Below are 17,399 nucleotides of genomic sequence, written 5' to 3'. Positions count from 1 at the left end.
CAGGGCTTTTCGGAAGGGGATGCCCGTGCCCCGAGCCCGGCGCTGGCACGGCGGCGGCCCCCCCACCTCGCCTCCGCCAGGGCGAGAGGCCGCGGCGGAGGGCGCCGCCGCCCCGCCGGCACCTACCTGATGAGGAAGATGAGGAGCCACTGCAGGGCGGTGGAGAGGGTGTCCTGGCTGGCGCCGAAGATGTCGGTGACGGTGGCGGGCACGTGCTCGAGCTGCAGCCGCGGCTGCTCCCGCTGGAGGCGGATGAAGGCGTCCATCATGTCGCGGGGAGCGGCCCCCGGGCGCAGGCTGCGCTGGTGCTGCAGGAACTTGCCGCGCACGAAGCCGTAGAAGTCGCGGTTGAGGTCGCGGAAGGCGCGGTAGGCGGCGCGCACGGGGCTGGGGAAGCGCTGGAGCCAGGGCAGCGCGTCCACCAGGCTGCCGGCGCCCACRGCGCGCCCGAACTGCTCGTTGCGCCCCACGAGCCGCAGGAACTCGCCGTCGCCGTGGCTGTAGCGGCGGCCGAAGCAGAGCGCGCTCATCACGTTGGCCACGGCCACCACCAGGACGCGCGAGGGGTCGAGGAAGGCGCCGCCGGCGCTGCCGCGCACCAGCAGCGCCACCAGCGCCCGCGCCTCGCCCACCAGGTGCCGCTCGAGCAGGCGGCGCGTGGCGGGGCTGCCCGTGGAGAAGGCGCGCACCGTGGCGTGCGCCGCCCGCCGGTGCAACTTCCACAGCTCCGAGTAGCCGCCGAAGGCCAGGCTGCGCCCGCCCGACACCAGCTGGAAGGAGGGGAAGGGCGGGCGGCCCGCGAAGGCGGCCCCCTGGCGGACGAGCGCCTGCCGGATGGCGCGCTCCCCGTTCAGCACCACCACGGGCCAGCGCCCCAGGCGCAGCTGGAAGACGGCGCCGTAGGTGCTGGCCAGGCGGGCGAAGGAGAGGTGCGGCGCGCTGCCCAGCTGGGCCGCGTTGCCGATCAGCGGCCAAGGGAAGGGGCCCGGCGGCGCCTGGCGCTGGTCCTGCCGCCGCCGCCGCTGCAGGAGGAGCTTGCCCAGGTGGATGGCGGCGAGCAGGGAAAGGAGGAGCAGCAGGGAGCCTTGCAAGGGGGAGATGCTGCGTAGAGCTTCCCCCAGCCTCTCGAGGGCCATGCTGCAAGGGAAAGGGAAAGGTCAGCGGGCAGCTGCGCCCCTGCGGAAGGGCTGCGGAGCTGCCTGTTGCYCGCCGGAGGAGCAGAGCCCCGCGCGGGCGAGGGCACCGGGATGCGCTGCGGAGCGCCGGCAGCGCCGCGGGCGCCGGGAGTCGGAGTGCGCTCCTGGTGTGCGCTCGCGGGGTGCCTGCCATCCGCCTGCCTCCTGGGCGAGACACAAAGCGTAGTCGGTAGCCATGTGACAAGCTAAAGAGCCAAAACCGTCTCCAGCGCCGCGGCGGCTGCTCTCTGCCCCTGGAAGGGGGAGCTTCTCGAGGGGGATCCGGCAGGTCACGGCTGAGGAGGGCAGAAAGCACGGCGGGAGGATGCTCTCTCCCGACGAGCTTCCCGCAGACGCAGGCAGCCAGCGTGTGCTGGAGACAGGTTCATCCCCGCGCTGCGCATCGCTGCTCCGCGCAAAAGAGCCCCTGCAAGAGACGGGCTCCTCGTGTGGCGACGGGAGCTTCCCCCTGCTTGGCGAGGCCACCTCGGCGCATGGTCGCGCTGCCGGCCGTCCCCCGCCCTGCTGCCTCCCGCAMCCCCACGTCCCGCGCGGGAGGCGAGGATGCGGCGTGCGCGGCGCGGCAGGTCCCCGCTGCCCGGGGCCGCCGCACCCGCTCCTACCTTTTGCTGCAGCCTTTCTGAAGCAGCGAGGGGAGGAAGAGGTGAAATAAGCGGCCGTTGCAGGCGCCTGTAGCAGAACTGACCTGTTGTACACCGCTTCCATCAGAGACCTCGGGGAGGATGGAGAGGAGCCGGGCAGCCTGCGGCAGCTGTAACAGGCAGCCCCAGGGAGGAGAGCGCAGCAGCARCAGCGACGTTCAGATCCCAGACTGTGGGAAACTCATTAGGAGCCCAGGTTCCTGTCACCCGGAGCTTGGCAGGTCATGTGCAGGCAAATGCCAGTTGCACCCGATCTCAGCATAGAGTTATTATCACCTTCCCAGCGCTTTAACCCTTCGGAGCTCGCCCCGCCGGCGGCCACCTGCGCGGCGCGGCGCCGCGGCGGGCGGGTGAGCGGGCTGCGGTGCCGCCCGGCTGCTCGGCCGACGGGGGTGAGCTGCTACAGAGCGGGGGGCCGGGACGGGGCGACCTGCGCTGCTGCCGAGAGTGGATGTGAGCGGCTCGGAGAGCGCGGGCAGGGCGGCTCGCTCCCCCGACGCTCAGCAGGAGCCGGAGCAGCCGCGCCTGCCTTTGGTACTCGTGCCTTTAAATCCGCCAGCATCCGCGGCGCGCAGCGCGGTGCGGTGCGGGCGTGCCGCACTTAGCCGCACTGACAAATCGCCGCTGCCTGGCCCTTCCCCTGGCTTGAGGGGTCCCAGCTATTTGCCAGCTGCCCTTGGTCCCAAGCCAAGTGGAGCGGCTCAGCCGCGGATGCTTTTATGGCTCGGGCCAAAAGTTTTAGCAGAGGAGCTGCTGGGAGGGAAGCGGGGCGGCGGGCGGGCTCGCAGCCCTCCGTGTCAGGAGRCAAAGTCTCGCCTTCATCTTCGCGGCTGAGGAAGCCGGAGAGCTTCCCCTCCTCCGCCTGTCGCCTCCCCGTTGCGTGCGGAGATTGCATTGCGTGAGCTGGGGCTGGAAAGCCTCCAGCCATCTCCTCCGCGGGCCCCTACCCCTCCTCGCGATACCTGCCGGCGGCGCGGGGGAAGGCGGCAGGGGGAGCGCGGCGGGCCCCGCTGCCCCCCGCCTCGCCCCCGCGCTCACCCCTCTCCCGGCCGCGGCGCCTCTTGCTGCCGGCGCGGKCGCCTCGGGCCGCCGGGAGTGCTGGCAAGGGCCGGGCGGGCGCTGCGCTCCAGCACTTCCCACTGCCCCCCCGGCCGGGGCGCTCCGCTGCCCCGGGAGGAAAAGGGGGCTGCAAAAACCCCGGGCTAAAAGGAGCCATTCCCCTGGTATTTAGAAACTTCTTGGTTTTGTTGTTGTTGTACCAAGCAGGGAAAAAAAAAAGAAAAAAAGAAAAGAAAAAAGGTCCTAGTTATGGTGGCGCCATGAGATAAAAAGGTATTTTGGTAGCATTTAGGAATTAGATAAAATTGAATGGTGGGATTCAGCCAAGCTCAGGGGGTGATCACAGGCCTGGCCTGGCTGCTGCTTGTGACTTTGCTAGGAAGTGCAATCCCATCTGTTGTCACTGTCCCAGGCTCTTCCAGACTGCAGTACTATCTTTTGCTTTAACTAGAATCACACATATTTTCCATGTCTCTTTAAAATCCCATCTCCATGCCCCAGAGCATGCTGTGCTTCTTCCAGATGTGGCCAAGTGAAAGAGGCATCAAAAATAGTTTTTCCTAGTAGTGCGGTGCAAGTGAGCTTCCCTCCTCCCAGCTGCATCTGTGGGGTGAACTGCAGRGAGCCTACCAGGGAGCCTGCCCCTGCACTGTGGCCCAGCTTCATGCAAGCGGAGAAGGGAATGGTCCCATCTCCATGGCATGAGGATTAGGACAAGCTTAGAAGGGGTCCTGGGGATTTGATCTCACCACTACCATCGTAAAATAGAAACCAAATTTTGCACGCTGTAACCACTAGGATGTTATAAAATGAGGGCTGTCCCACCTTGGCAGCCACCCTTCCTTCATGCATCTGTCACACGTCAAAGAGACATGGGCCTCTCCCTGCAAAGAGTGTCCCAGGCTCTGGGTCCAGGCAGGGAGGACTAGCCTGAGCACTGGATTATATTGCTRCTATTTGCCATTGCCAGAAGGCAGATGTGCTTTTTTTTCTGGTGACCCTGAGAATCAGCTGCCTAAAACCTGAACCTTGCAGCACTAGTTAGTAAGTCCCTAAATCCTTTCTTGGATGCAGTGCTTAATCTAGCTTCTATTGCAGTCAGGGTGAGGATGTCATTTGCTTTGAAGCAAGCATTTACTTTACTGCAAGCAGCTCTGCACCCAACTCACTATCTCTCATCTATTCAGTGAGTGAGCTGGGGTCCACTGCACACTTCATATCCTACTAGAAAATTTTCTCTGTAATTTCAGCATTATACTGCAAGTGGGATGGGTCATAGATCGCTAGCAGTCAGTACAGAAGGAAGGAGAATATTTCCACTGTTATTAGCTGCACAGACACAGTTTAAGGAGGAGTTATTCGCAAGTCCTTGTACGTTTTCTCATGCTGTAAGAAAACATTTGTCTCTTTTTCACTTCTCCTTGTTTTTTAAGAGTTCTATCATTATTAAATGTAAAAGAAAAATCTCTTTTAGAAGTTTTATTCTCCTGTTGTGGTAGTACCAGCCTGTCCCACTGTAATAGGTGCTGTATGAACAAGGTACATACAGCCTCAGCCTACTATTATGTTTATTTTAGCCTGARTATTACTTTGATTGCATACAATAAATATTCACCTAATTTTCAAGAGTTTGCTGCTAGGGCCTGATTCTGACCTTTATTAGACCCTTACGATCAACTAGAGCTTCAGTAAAACACTTAACAAACTGATGAGTTAGTATGTTACCAGGTGCAGGCAATGGATGATCAAGCCCCTGGTCTCCGTTACATTTGATAAATGACCCTTCTGCCTACTTATTATTATTATTTTTTTTTTTTAACTCTTCTTGCTTCCCTTCTTTTGTTTCTAGAAGCACAGAAGTTCAGAATTGCTCTTAGATATTTCATGGTTTGTTTTTTCAGGTCAGACTTAATTCAGACTCAGGTGCTACGGAAGTCAGCCCCAGATTTCTGTAAGTCAAAGTTGGTTTTGTTAAGAATTGAATACTGGGATCAATGAAAATGTATGCTGCCTAAAATTAATTATTTCTGAGGCCTAGAAAAATGTACTTGATGTGCAATATGGGAGAGAAAGAAGTTGAAAGGGGATAAGTGGGTGGGTTTGGGATTAAGGGAAAGGAATTTTTGCCTAATCTGGTAAAAATCCTGATTGATTTGACAGGAATGCCAGACACAGGGGGCAGGCAGGGTCGGTGGGGACATCAGTGCCTCTGCAACTCTGAATGAAGGTGCTTTGTGTATTTGTGCACATAGATGAGAAACCTTGTTGTGAAGGTGAAAGTTTGATGGGGGGGGGGAGAATTACAAACCTGGAGAGGCTTCATTTACCTTTTAGGAGGAATTTCTGAGCTCTCGACCACAATCTTCTCGTTTTCAAGAAAACCCCTCTTCCCCAGAGTGATTTTTCTACATGTGTCAGGAAGTACTTACCTTAACAAAGGTTTGCAGACTCAGCTCCCAGCTTTTCTTCCAACTCTGGCAGCAGTTGGCTTCTCTTTTGGGTCTCTGGCAAGGTTAGGTTATCAGTTAGGATCTACTGCACATAAATCCTCCCTCGCAGCAATTGGAATTTCTCAACTACTTGACCTTGTMCCATATTCTTTCCTTACCTCTTCCTCTTGAAGCTTTTCTGTGGCGAACACTTTGACATTGGGCTCCTTTGTCTCTTTCCCATACCTGGGACTATGGAACTCCCCCCCCCCTTCATTTTACAATGGATAGATTCTCTGGGTAGATTATATGACAGTTGAGAAACATTTCATCCTGGGATTGCTTCAGTACAGAACTTGTACAAATTGTTTACAGTTTGTAGAAGGATTCAACCCATGTTTCATTAAATAATCCCTTGGAAATATTTTTCCGATTGTCTGTTTCTGCATGTTGCACAATCCTTTATAAGATGAAGAAATAAGTAGCATAATGATAAAATCCAGAAATCACTGGGAAACTTAAACAAGTGGAACATCCTATTGTTTAAGACTCCTTAAATTTTTTCAGGCATTTTTATATATCTTTGCGGTTTGATTCTCATCTCAACAATGCTATTTTGTAAATCAGGCAAATCACTATTAAAACAAGCAAAGTTGTGCTGGTTCACAATCAGAACTAGCACCTGGTAAACCTCCAAGTTTACAAGAATTCCCTCAGATTGCCTGTACTGCAGGATCTAGTACAATGTGGACTCACCTGAGCCAGCTTTGCCTGGGGTGGGTTTAGCTCCAGGGGCAGAAGATTTGCACCAGCTGCTCAGCTGAGACACAGGACCACCCCAGGGCAGCCAGGTCCAGAGCTAGCATCTGTGCTTGCTGCATGGCATCATGTAGATAAGTCCGACTTGCTCGGGGTTATCTACACAATACTGAATTGCAAAATTCCCCTCTGAGACTGCTTACTTCAGGATTGTTCCAGGAAACCTGGAGGGAATCAGAATTAGACGTTTCTGTTTGGCTTGTGGATTTTCTCTCCACTTTCCACTTCTTGGACTTAATATTTCCTGCTTTTGCAAATTTTTTGGAAAAGAAATCCTAAGTCAAAAGAGTTTACCACAAGAGTGTGGATGATAATATGATATTTTCTGATCCAGGCTCCTGGTTTTGCTCATTTTGGCAGCTTTCTCCTGACACCAAGCATGAGATGTCAGGAAATATAAGGAGCCACGTCCTCAGTATTACTCAGCGTGCCCGGCATACATAAGAGGCAGTGGCTCTGCGATTCACAGCTAGTTCTGTGTTCACTCTGGCCTACATTAAAGCATTTGTGGCATGCTTTTTAAAGTATATATATTTGTGGTTGCGTATCACATTCTTAACCTTCATTAATTTCAGATTTCCTTGGACTTTCGCTCTTCCCTGCATTCCGACTGATTTCCCAACTCATGATTTCAATTCTCACTTGCTACTGAAAAGCTGAAGTGGGGCTCCAAATTCTAAGCCAAATTCCCACAGCTGCTGAGGAAAGGGAAGAAATTTCCCAATGCCTCCTGGGGCTCAGCTCAGTGCTAGCGTGAATTGTTGTCTCTGTATCTGTTCACGTTTTTGTGTTATTTGTAAAATAAAGGTATATACTGCAGTCTCCTTCCATACAGATAACACACAGGTGTGATTACAGAAAATGTGATCATAACATCGTATTTAATTCAAGCATAAAACTTGATTATGTAACTGTCTTAATTTTGCTTTACCAAATTCCTATAGCATTTCTTTCCAAAGTTTGCTGTCTTTTCTTGACAGTACTAGATGAAACCACATAGCTAAGTCTTTCTTGAGAGGAAAACACAGAGTTAATCACTATTCAAAGCTGGTAATGCTTTGAATAACTTTTCTAAACTGCTCTCCTAAGAGSAACAGTAGCAAAATGTGATTTACATCAGTGGTATTTTGTGTGTGCACTTTTAGTTATACCATACAAATACCCTCAGTGAATGACAGTTAAACTAATATGAAGGTCTTGAAATAAAGATGGACAAACAGCAACATTTAGAAAAGTTTAGATCCTGCTCAAGAATTACATGACAGTGTCTATCCTCAAAATGTGGGCAAACTGTGGTGCCTGCTCAGTGACCGTCTTTAGCAAAGATTCCCTGTGGCATTTAGCAGTTTTGCATCATCACCTTGTTACTGAATTTTGCAAGACTAGGAGCTGTGTTGCTAAGGGCCACCTTTACTTTGAAGTATAGAAACTTTATAACCTGTTTGATATGCCAGGTCACTCCAAAGCTTAAAAACTATTAACATTACTTAGATTATTATGCAGTCATGTTATATTTCTCATTTGTTTTGTAAAATTTTTGGGGTGTTTTATTAATAGTTATGATATGAAGTTTGAGGTGTAATTACTCTATAGCTCTCAGAGTTTAGTATTTGCCATTTTAGTGAATGCCAGTACAGCCAGTACTGGCTCAGCACAGTGAGGGATGCAAGCTCAAAACAGCCCAGGGCTACTGTTGAAAGCAAGGTCCGCTTCGGTCACAGGCTGGAGCATATTCTGTATGAAAGGAAATTTTGAAGATTCATCTGTACAGTTCAATGAAGTCTCTAATACAGATGTACAAAATATGATTTTTAAGAGTTTTTCAATTTATTCAAATTTGAGTGAATTATTAAACACAAACAAAAGACACAGATGTGGGAAACAGGACTTGACATTTATTCAGGGAATGCCCTAGCTTTAAAGATTGAGGCTACAAGGTGTTCCAAAGGAAAGGCCACCACCATTTTTTAGCATGAACACTTTCTTTCATTGTTCTCCTAAATGGCATCGACTGTTTCTGGACTAACAATTTCTAAAAATTACAGCTGGAGAGATGGATTTTCCCAGAGTAGAAACTTTCATCCCAGATGATTGCACTTTGACAAAGTTACAGGTAATGGAGGATATAGAGTCTCCAACTAAGGGAACTGTGGCAAAACTACACAGAGAGAAGACAGTGAAGCACAGACAGAACCAAGAGACTTACAGCTGTTCATTGAGAATGTGGGTTTTCGTATCGTGTGTCTCAGGTTTCCTAGCCATTGGTTAGATGAGCCTATGCCCACTTTACAGTTCCCAAGTARTAATCTGCTGTGATACAAATCTTGGTCATTTGGGTTCTTTAGTTTCTGTTGTGTGCACCAGGTGTTCTCTGGCCACTTGACAGCAATGTATGTCTTCAAAATGATACAATACAATTTGAATCTGGGAGCTTCTAGAGCAATGCAGTCTGAATTTCAGAAGTCTCCTTCCTTCAGAGAATAAATCTGATTATACAGTAGGGGATGCAGGTTTGATCTAGATTAGGGCACTGCAGACAGCTTTGGCCAATACTGYGTCCCCTGGTGGGAGGGCATGTTTATGGGGTTGTGCTTAAAAGTAGATTCTGTGGTTTCTTCAACCTCTCCAATGAACCAGTGCTTGTTATAATACCTCTAATCTTGCTGCTTAAGGGGATTCTTGCACTGAGCTACAAACCGCCTAAATAGCACTTCAGAAAGTGATGCCAGAGGTCTAGTGTGTGTGTGTGTGTATACACACACACACATAAACAATATACATATGCATACGCACACGCACATTATTTTCCTTCTGGAGTCAGACTAGGGCCATCAGACTAGGGCCATTAGGACTGTTACTGAAGCACAGCATCAAATGGATATAAAAGCAGATCTTGGCTACCTGTGCTCATGAGGTGTTTTTAGTGGGCTGGCAGTKTCTGTCCCTTGTTTGGGCTTCACTTCCCGTCAGGCACAGACTCCRTAGGGTCTGGTCCAAATGATTGAAAATTTATAATGGGAAACTTTCAGTGCTTTAAAAAATATTTTCCTTTGCTTAATTCTGCTCCTCTCAGGTGCTCTGAAAGAGGAGGTTGTGCTCAGCACAGGTATTCAGCATGACAAACCGATTGTTGAGCTGGCAGTTAAACTAGACAGGGACACACAGCACGTGCATCATAAGGGCTCTCCCTAACCTTTAGTTGTTAAGAGGAAGGTCCTTAGCTGGGATTTCACTAAGAAAATTCATGTCAATCAAGGATTTACTTGTAAATGTCATCCTTTAAATAGCCCTACTGAAATGAGCCAGGGAACATGCTTACCCCGGTCCCTTACTCCCCCTTTCCCTCTGTTGCTGAAGGTCAATAAAATGGTGACTAGTAAGCGTGAGGACCTGAGAGAGAAGGACAGACATACGGAGCTGCAGAGTGACATGTTTTCCACCAGAAACAGTGCATCTGGCTAAGCAAAGTAGRTGTATATGTACTATCAGATGTAAATACGTGAATCCAAAATGGGCCTTAATGATTTGACTGCTAAAGCTCAGCTAAGGAAACCTTTGCACATCCTCCTGCAGTGGGATGTTCTTGGCTTCATTTGCTCTGTTGTGTAAGATTTTGTTGTATTTGCCTCCAGCAGTAACTGCATTGCAGTGGTAAGTGAAATGACTCCAGTTTTAAGGACTGGGATTTGTGGTGGTAATACTTTGGCCTATAAAATTATTCATGCCCTTCCCTGGGGTAAGGGAAATGGGAGTTTGTTATTTGCACATGTTTTATTTGAAGAAACATTTAGAGAAAATGTAATCAAACCAAGGGAATAAGGAACACCCTTTGTGGTACCTGTGGTCAGTCATGGAAAACTGAGTTTGGGTGGCTTTACAATGTTCCATATTGGCCCATGACCTTGATCAGGACAGCTGACTTCTCCTATAAGACAAGTAATAATAATAATAAAGTTTTCCTCTAGCCCTCTCAGTAAATTCAGCAGGAAGGGAAAATGCTGTCTTGACACATGGAGATTGCTCCCAGCATTTGGAAGTGAACCTAGGGGAAGTGTCTGTTTCTGAGCCATTCAAGTCTCCTAACCTTCAGCAATGGCAGATCAAAGACCATGAGGGAAACAGACTGCAGGTGCCAGTTGGGGCAGGTTTTGTCTTGTYACAGCACTCCGGGAAGAGGCATTTGCTAATGTCTGTTAATCTCATGGCACGCCAAGGGAGAAAGGAAAAAAAAACTGCAAGAAACTCTTCCCTTTCCCAAGCAGCCTATACCCAGGCTCCCATCAGCTGCAAGGATGCCTGCTGGCTGCCTCCAGAGGGGAGAGCGAGGCAGGAGCCCGTGCCCGCCTGGAGGTGGAAGCAGAGCTGCTGGGATCAGCCCGCAGGTGCTGCCTCCATTGGGGACACAGCACACCACTGCGAGGTGYGTCCTCGTGGCAAAAATGGAAGCAGCAGTATCATAGAATCATAGAATCAGTAAGGTTGGAAGGGACCTGTKAAGATCATCTAGTCCAAGCCCCCTGGTCAAGCGGGGTCACCTAGAGCATGTTAAACAGGGTTGCATCCAGGTGGGCCTTGAAGATCTCCAGAGAAGGACACTCCACAACCTCTCTGGGCAACCTGGTCCAGTGCTCCGGCACTCTCACAGTGAAGAAATTCCCCCTCACGTTCAGACRGAACTTCCTGTGCTTCARTTTCTGYCCATTGCCTCTTGTCCTGTCACATGGGACAACTGAAAAGAGTTTGTCCCCGTCCCCTTGACACCCTCCCTTCAGGTACTTGTACACATTGATAAGATCCCCYCTCAGGCTTCTCTTGCCTAGGCTGAAGAGGCCCAGCTCTCGCAGCCGTTCCCCATAGGGCAGGTGCTCCAGCCCTCTGATCATCCTCGTAGCCCTACGCTGGACTCTCTCCAGTAGGTCCATGTCTCTCTCGGACTGGGGAGCCCAGAACTGKATGCAGTACTTGAGATRAGGCCTCCCCAGGGCTAAGTAGAGGGGCAGGATCACCTCCCTTGACCTGCTGGCAACGCTCTTCCTAGGATACCATTGGCCTTCTTGGCCTCAAAGGCACATTGCTGGCTCATGGTGAGACCAGGAGAGGAAAGGTCTCCCACGGAAGAAAACCAAAGGTCCCGCTTGGCAGTTGTCCTCTSCTATAGAAACACTCTTGCCATGCAGTTGAGGAGGAGGTGTGAAACACTGTGTGCTACCGTGGAGAAGAGGTAGCAGCAGCAGAGACAATAGGGTGCTTTAGCAGATGCAGGGACAAGGCAGGATTAGGTGCAGCTTGGGGTGCTCTAGGGGATGGCTTTGGCTGAAAGCCAGGTTTGCCCCTTTCTTCCTTTTGAGGTGTAAATGGCATGCAAGCAGACTCTTCTCAGTGGCTTTGCTGTGAAGATAAATAACCTGAATCGCTGGTTATTATCCCCCTGCTCTCCTCCCCTTCCCCCTGACTGACTTTGATTATTGTAACTTTACATGCATTTTTAATTTGCGTGCAGGCAAGTACAAAGGCACAACCGGATATACCTGTTATTTGCCAATGACCTGAAAGAGTATAGTTTATGTTAAGCCTTGGGTTATGGTAACGTTTGCACGCGATTCCTCAATATACATGCTGCAGGCAACTGATGGATGGAGGTGATGGAGGGTGGAGGAAAGTTTTAAAGTGACAGAACCTGATTTAGTTCCTACTTAATTTACCAGTTACATAAAGGCCTATATTTCAATCCTTTGTGAAGCAAAATTTTGCCCTCTCTTCAGACAAGGAATGTATGATTTGGATCACGTTATCCAGGCTGCAGTTTGTTCATAGCTACTCCTGCAACTGATTACATGAAAACTTTGCGAAGGTTAGGTAAAAAAGGCAGGTAGGGTATTTACACCACCCCATTTGTGCATACACTGGCATGGCAGGGAGAGGCTTGCAGCAGGAGGAGGCTATGCCTGAGACACTTAGCGTCAGAGGAGCCTGGGCTGAGTGAGCAGGATATCAAGGCTCCAGCTCGGAGCTGCAGCTGGAGTGATTCTACCTCAGGAAAGCTAGGTCTTCAAGCAGGAAGAAAGTGTTTTCATCTGCCAGGCAAGTAAGCTTAGCTTGAAGTCTGAAGCTCAAGTGGTTTTATTTCTGGCATGTGTCTTAATGCAGTGGTAAAGCCTGCACCAAAGGAATTCATGAAGCATTTCTTTTGAAGGATCAGGAAGGGAAAGGATTCCCGTTCACTGTCAGCACCACCTCTCGTCTCRAGAGAAGCGAGCACCTTAGTGAAATACCGTTTTGGCATTATGGGCTGCACTTTGCTACTTTTTACTTGCACTTTCCTCAGAGACAGTGGGGCAAGGTAGAGAGTCCAGCGTACTCTTATAAATGAGAGTGTTATAAAATGGTTGTCAGAATAACACGAGACAAGATGGGCCTGTTGTTCCGCTGTGTAACTTTATGTTTCTGGACATAAGTGTGGACACTTTCACTCTTCTATGCCCCAGCTTCCCTTGGAAATTTGGGACTGATAATAGTCCATGGAGCTGCCTAGTATCTGCTCTACTGTTCTCTGGCATGTTAAGCTAGACCTTGTGCAGCCAGCGTCCAGGAAAATGTTTAAATCCAAGGAGCAGGGATTGAAGGACTGAGTTCTAACTCCCACTTTTTAAGTGAGATGAAAGCAGGGTACCCTCTGCTTCACAGGCCCACAGTAYGGCAGGCAACTTTGGTCCACTTGTGTGAGGTGTTTATCTGAAACAGCCTTGAAAATAAATCCTTTTGCATTTCTGCCCTTTCCTCTGCTGTTTCTTGCTTTTTCTTTGCATCTCTCCAGTTTATCCACTCTTTGGAGATGCAGGTTTTATTAACAAACTCTTGTTTGTATTTTTCCTAATTAGTTTTCTGTTTCTCATCAAGTTTTTAAGTTTTAAGCATCCAAACCTTGAGACACAGTTGCACATCTCCATTGTTATCTCTTCCCTGTTTGTCTTGATACTTTGGCTGAGTGTAGAAAACTTCTGTCAAAGAGCTTTGCATAGGCTGTGAATTCTTAGCAAGAGCACATGGCCGGTCTTTGTATCGTCAGAAAATTTCTCTAAGCTAATCTGTAGGAACAAACATGTCCTGATTTAAGAAAGGACGTACACCTTGCATACACCTCTTCACAGCCTGATTTTTAAACAAGTTTAGCAAAATTACCTAATGCTGCTTTAAGTATCGATGCACAAAATGAGCCTTTAAAGCACTGTGTGCACAAAACCCTAAGGACCATAAAATTGTCTTTTCCAGTCTTTTCTTCCCTCTTAGACCTTTACAACAGCAAATCGTATTGTGACAGGGTTAAACAGTCAGGAAAGGGTTACGGCTGCCTGCTTGTCACTTGCTTCAGCAGGGTTTGTGTGAAGATGTGTGCCCTTTTTCTGGAGTGGAAAGCCTAGGAGCCCCTGCAGCTGGCTTTGGATGAGGGAATAGCTTTGCTTTGTGTTACTTTATGAAGCTGATGTTTAGATAATAAACTGTATCCTGGAGCAAAAGCTAAAGAGGACTTGGGTATGTCTGTGGCTTGACCCTTCCCTCTTCCCTTRGGCGAGAAAGACTGTGAAAGAGCATATGACAAGGGTATAATATTTTCTTTTTCCTTTATTAAAGCAATCCTGGCTTATGTTATCAAAAGAGAATTGTGAAGAGGCAGGTATAAAGAAGCTGTAAAAAAGCAGCTGGCCCAAGTTTCATTTGTACATGCAAGAGAAAATTTAACATTAGATAACAGGGACAATCAAGCTACTGTAACCTTCAGCTGGACAAGGATTATAGAAACATTGGCTGATCCTGAAGCAGTGCACGTTTAAAATACAGTAATAATAGTAATCCACTTTAATGTTATTTACTGTTGCCGTTGCTGTAGTGGACAGAGCTCTGCCTGCCCTGTGCTTAGGGTTGGTGAGACAGAAGGGAGCAAGTCACCTTCCCAAAGAGTGTGCAGCTGAGGTGTAAGAGAGGAGCCAGATGTAGTTAGTCTCATTAGGTCTGAGTGCACAATGGTCTCAGCAAATGAACAGCTTCAGCGTTTTTAGCATCTGTGGAAAAAGTGATAGTATCAGTCTTACATTAGTATTTTTACCTGTGAAATTTATAAAAAAAATGGTGAGAAAAGAAAGGTTTTGAATATTGTTGATAAACTCGACATTTGCTAAATTATCCCCTTGACTTAAGCAACACACTGTTCTCTAAATTGTTTCAGTTAGGAGAAACAACGGCTCATTTGGTGTAAGTTGGTATTTCCATACTCAGTCAAAACCGAGAGAAAAGCACCAGCAGGTTGAGAGTATAGAAACAAGCTTAGTATTACAGGTGGTTTGGGCGCACTGCAGGGAAGATTTGCTACCAATGAGATGAAGTAATAATAAAAAAGAAGTAGTGCAGAGAACTAAAAACAAATGCACATGGATGGGAAGGCAACCTTTGTGCATGCACGGGGTGTAGGTGTTACAGTGGATCACAAATTAAATAGAAGATGAGGTATGATGCTGTTGCAAAGGGCAGGTATCAGTCTGCAATGCATAAGAAGCAGTAAAATAGGTAAAACAAAGGTTGTGACTAAGTCTCTTCTTGCCCTGATGGCATCTCAGCAGGAACACTTTGTTCAGTTTTGAGCACTATATTTAACAGATGTGGACAAACTGGAGGGAGATCAGAGCAGAGATCAWGAAGTGTAACAAAGTTTAAGAGATGGAAACTCTTTGTCTTGCTTAGCCTGCTAAGGACCTCAGTATTGAGAGGACTGTTATGAAGAGTAATGAGGATGGGAATGGGGAATGGGGGTTGGGGGGTGTGTCCTAGCTCTAATGGAGGTATGATCAAATGTTACTTCTCATTACAGAAGATTTAAATATTAGGAAAAACTTTCTTCCAAAAGAACAGAGCACTGGAACAGGCTACCCATTGGAGGTTTTTGGCAAATAAAAAACAAATGTTTCTCTGCTGTCATGCCAGGGACTGTGGCTCAAGGAAGAGAGATCTTTTTACTAAACCTCAGTGCAACAAACCTCAGTCCTCCAAGTCCCTTCCCAGGCCTGGTGACAGTCAGTTGTGGATGCCTGTAATATCACATTAATAACGCAATTCAGAGAGCAGGGGTCTGAGCTATCTCCCTGCAGGTGAACAGGTAATAGATCTCCAATTTTCCAAATGCAGAATATAGATAATTCTCTTTAGAAATCAGAGCAGTCCATACTGGCCGAAGGACAGGATCTATTTCAGTCACTGGGAGTTTTGTCCGAATACTGACTGCGGTTTGTACTCTTCACAAGGATCGCTAAATCTTAAGAATGAATTCTTGCAAACTGCTTATATGAGACATCTTGGCAGGCAAAATCCCCGTGTGCTTCAGGGGGACTGGGATTTCCCCCTAGCCAAGCTGCCTTTGAGGAACTGTGTATATAGGTACTGTCTTTACACCTCTTCTCTCACGTGGGACTAAACTTGGCTCTTCTGCTGGTAATGTCACTCATATCTGAGTGCTTTTCCAATCCTGTCAGTTGTTGGTCTTTGTTAGATGATTTTACTCTCATTTTTAGTGTTCACATTAATGGAAATGTCTCCTTTTTGGTACAATAGCAATAGCTAGAACCCCTCCTCTTAACTCACTCCTTTAAGCACTTATTTCTTGGAAGCCAGAGAAATGATGCAGCATACCCATCCCTCTCTTCTCATCTGTCRTCTCCCAGCACAGTGAGCGATGGGACAAGTGGGTGCGCACTAATGCCCCCTCTGCACACTGTCAGGTCATTTGGCAGGGCAAATTTGATCTGAGCAGATAAAAATTGTTGCGGGTTTTATGCTTTATGCCAGCTGTGGAAGGATAGATCCTATGTAATCTGGCATAGGGTCTGCAGAGGTGACTGTACCTCTTTAGAGTATCCTGGACTAATTTGAATTATCAAAGCAGGCTTACATGAGCTTTATATAGCCATGGTATTTTTGATCTATACTCCAAGTATACTTGCCTTGTGGAGTTGTACTGTAGAGCTGTGGTCTGAATTGGTCTTTCTGTGATGTGTAAATCTTATTCGTCCATCAGGGCTTAAATTATTATTTCAGCCAAGAAATAATGTGGATTCTGCTTACTAAGACCACATCGAGCATTCTATTTTTTTTTTTTACTGTAGTTTTAATGTGCCCATCCTTAAYATATTTTGCTCTACAGGATCCTTGTTGCAGATTACAGGATGGATTTTGAGTGGGCTCTTCATCATTTACCCTTGATTTAAAATGTCAGCAACTCTCCAGATTACACAGCAAAACTGTTTGTCATCTAGAATAGGTGTCTCAGTCAGTTATGCTAAGCTRTGAAAGAACAACCTAAGAGTAAGCAGTTACCTCTAAATTCCAGCCAACATCTGAAATAGATCAYCTGGGGATGCCGATGTGTTTGCATGAGTGTGTGCAGATCACAGTGATAAAAATGCAAATAACACTTTTGTGAGGTAGTCACAGAAGCTTTTGCAGTCACTCGTAAGCATAGCAATGCAGTGCGCTTGGGATGTGGCTAATTACTAAAATTCCATTTTAGAGAGGAAAGCACTAAAACAGTGTGATTAGGGACTTTCCAAAGGCCACCCATGACATTTTTATTTGCTTGGCAATAAAATCCAAATTTAATCACCTCTGTTCCTATGCCTTATCTACAGACTTGTTTTCCTTTTATATGTTTTTGCTTGGCATTACCTGTTGCACCTAATATTTTTACATGTTCAAGCAGACCCTTAATAAGTGTTCCCACTGATAGATGACTTTTGACGGATGTTTTCCATTTTGCTACATAAGGATGAGGATGAGAAAAAAACAAACATGTCCTGTACCATGAGAAATTAAACACATGCATCCACTTCTGCAGTTTCCCAATGTTTGTTTTGACAGTCAACCCTGCACTAAAATCAGCCATTCACAGCACCAACTTCCTCCTCAGTGCCGAACAACGAAGCTCATTCTGCTCCAAGCGTCTGCCTGACACCTTGTAGAAACTGCCATTGGGAGATCTGGCAGTAAAACACAGGCTTAAAGCACCAAACAAGGTAGAAAATAATTTATGATGTGGTAAAAAATAGTCAGCTCCATATGTAGTCAGGGAGTCCTCCTTTCCTTGCATCTGCTAGGTATCATCTAGGACAAGTGACTCCAGCCCTGTTATGGCTGTGGTCATGTGCTGACACCTTGGAGAAGAAACCTGTGCACGGCTCACGTGCAGGGACCTGGAGCCACAGCCTCAGTGGTGG

General features: G+C 48.0%; 1 protein-coding gene across 1 annotated transcript in view; it reads right to left on the bottom strand.

Moving 5' to 3' along the window:
• Nucleotides 1-2,170, bottom strand: part of CYP1B1 (cytochrome P450 family 1 subfamily B member 1) — a 6,691-nt gene extending 4,521 nt beyond the window's left edge. Inside the window, exons 1-2 of the mRNA XM_085301165.1 lie at nucleotides 1,882-2,170; nucleotides 127-1,137 (exon numbers count right to left, since the gene is read on the bottom strand). Of these exons, the coding sequence (XP_085157291.1) occupies nucleotides 127-1,137; nucleotides 1,882-1,901 (1,031 nt within the window). The 5' untranslated portion in view covers nucleotides 1,902-2,170. The remainder of the gene's footprint in view (nucleotides 1-126; nucleotides 1,138-1,881) is intronic.
• Nucleotides 2,171-17,399: the final 15,229 nt, after the last annotated feature.

This window comes from Rhea americana, unplaced genomic scaffold (genome assembly GCF_003343005.1).
Source record: "Rhea americana isolate MKP2758 unplaced genomic scaffold, rheAme1 scaffold_173, whole genome shotgun sequence".
Taxonomy (NCBI): domain Eukaryota; kingdom Metazoa; phylum Chordata; class Aves; order Rheiformes; family Rheidae; genus Rhea; species Rhea americana.
Note: the sequence above shows the minus strand (reverse complement) of the source record. Positions and strands in the feature narration are given on the sequence as shown.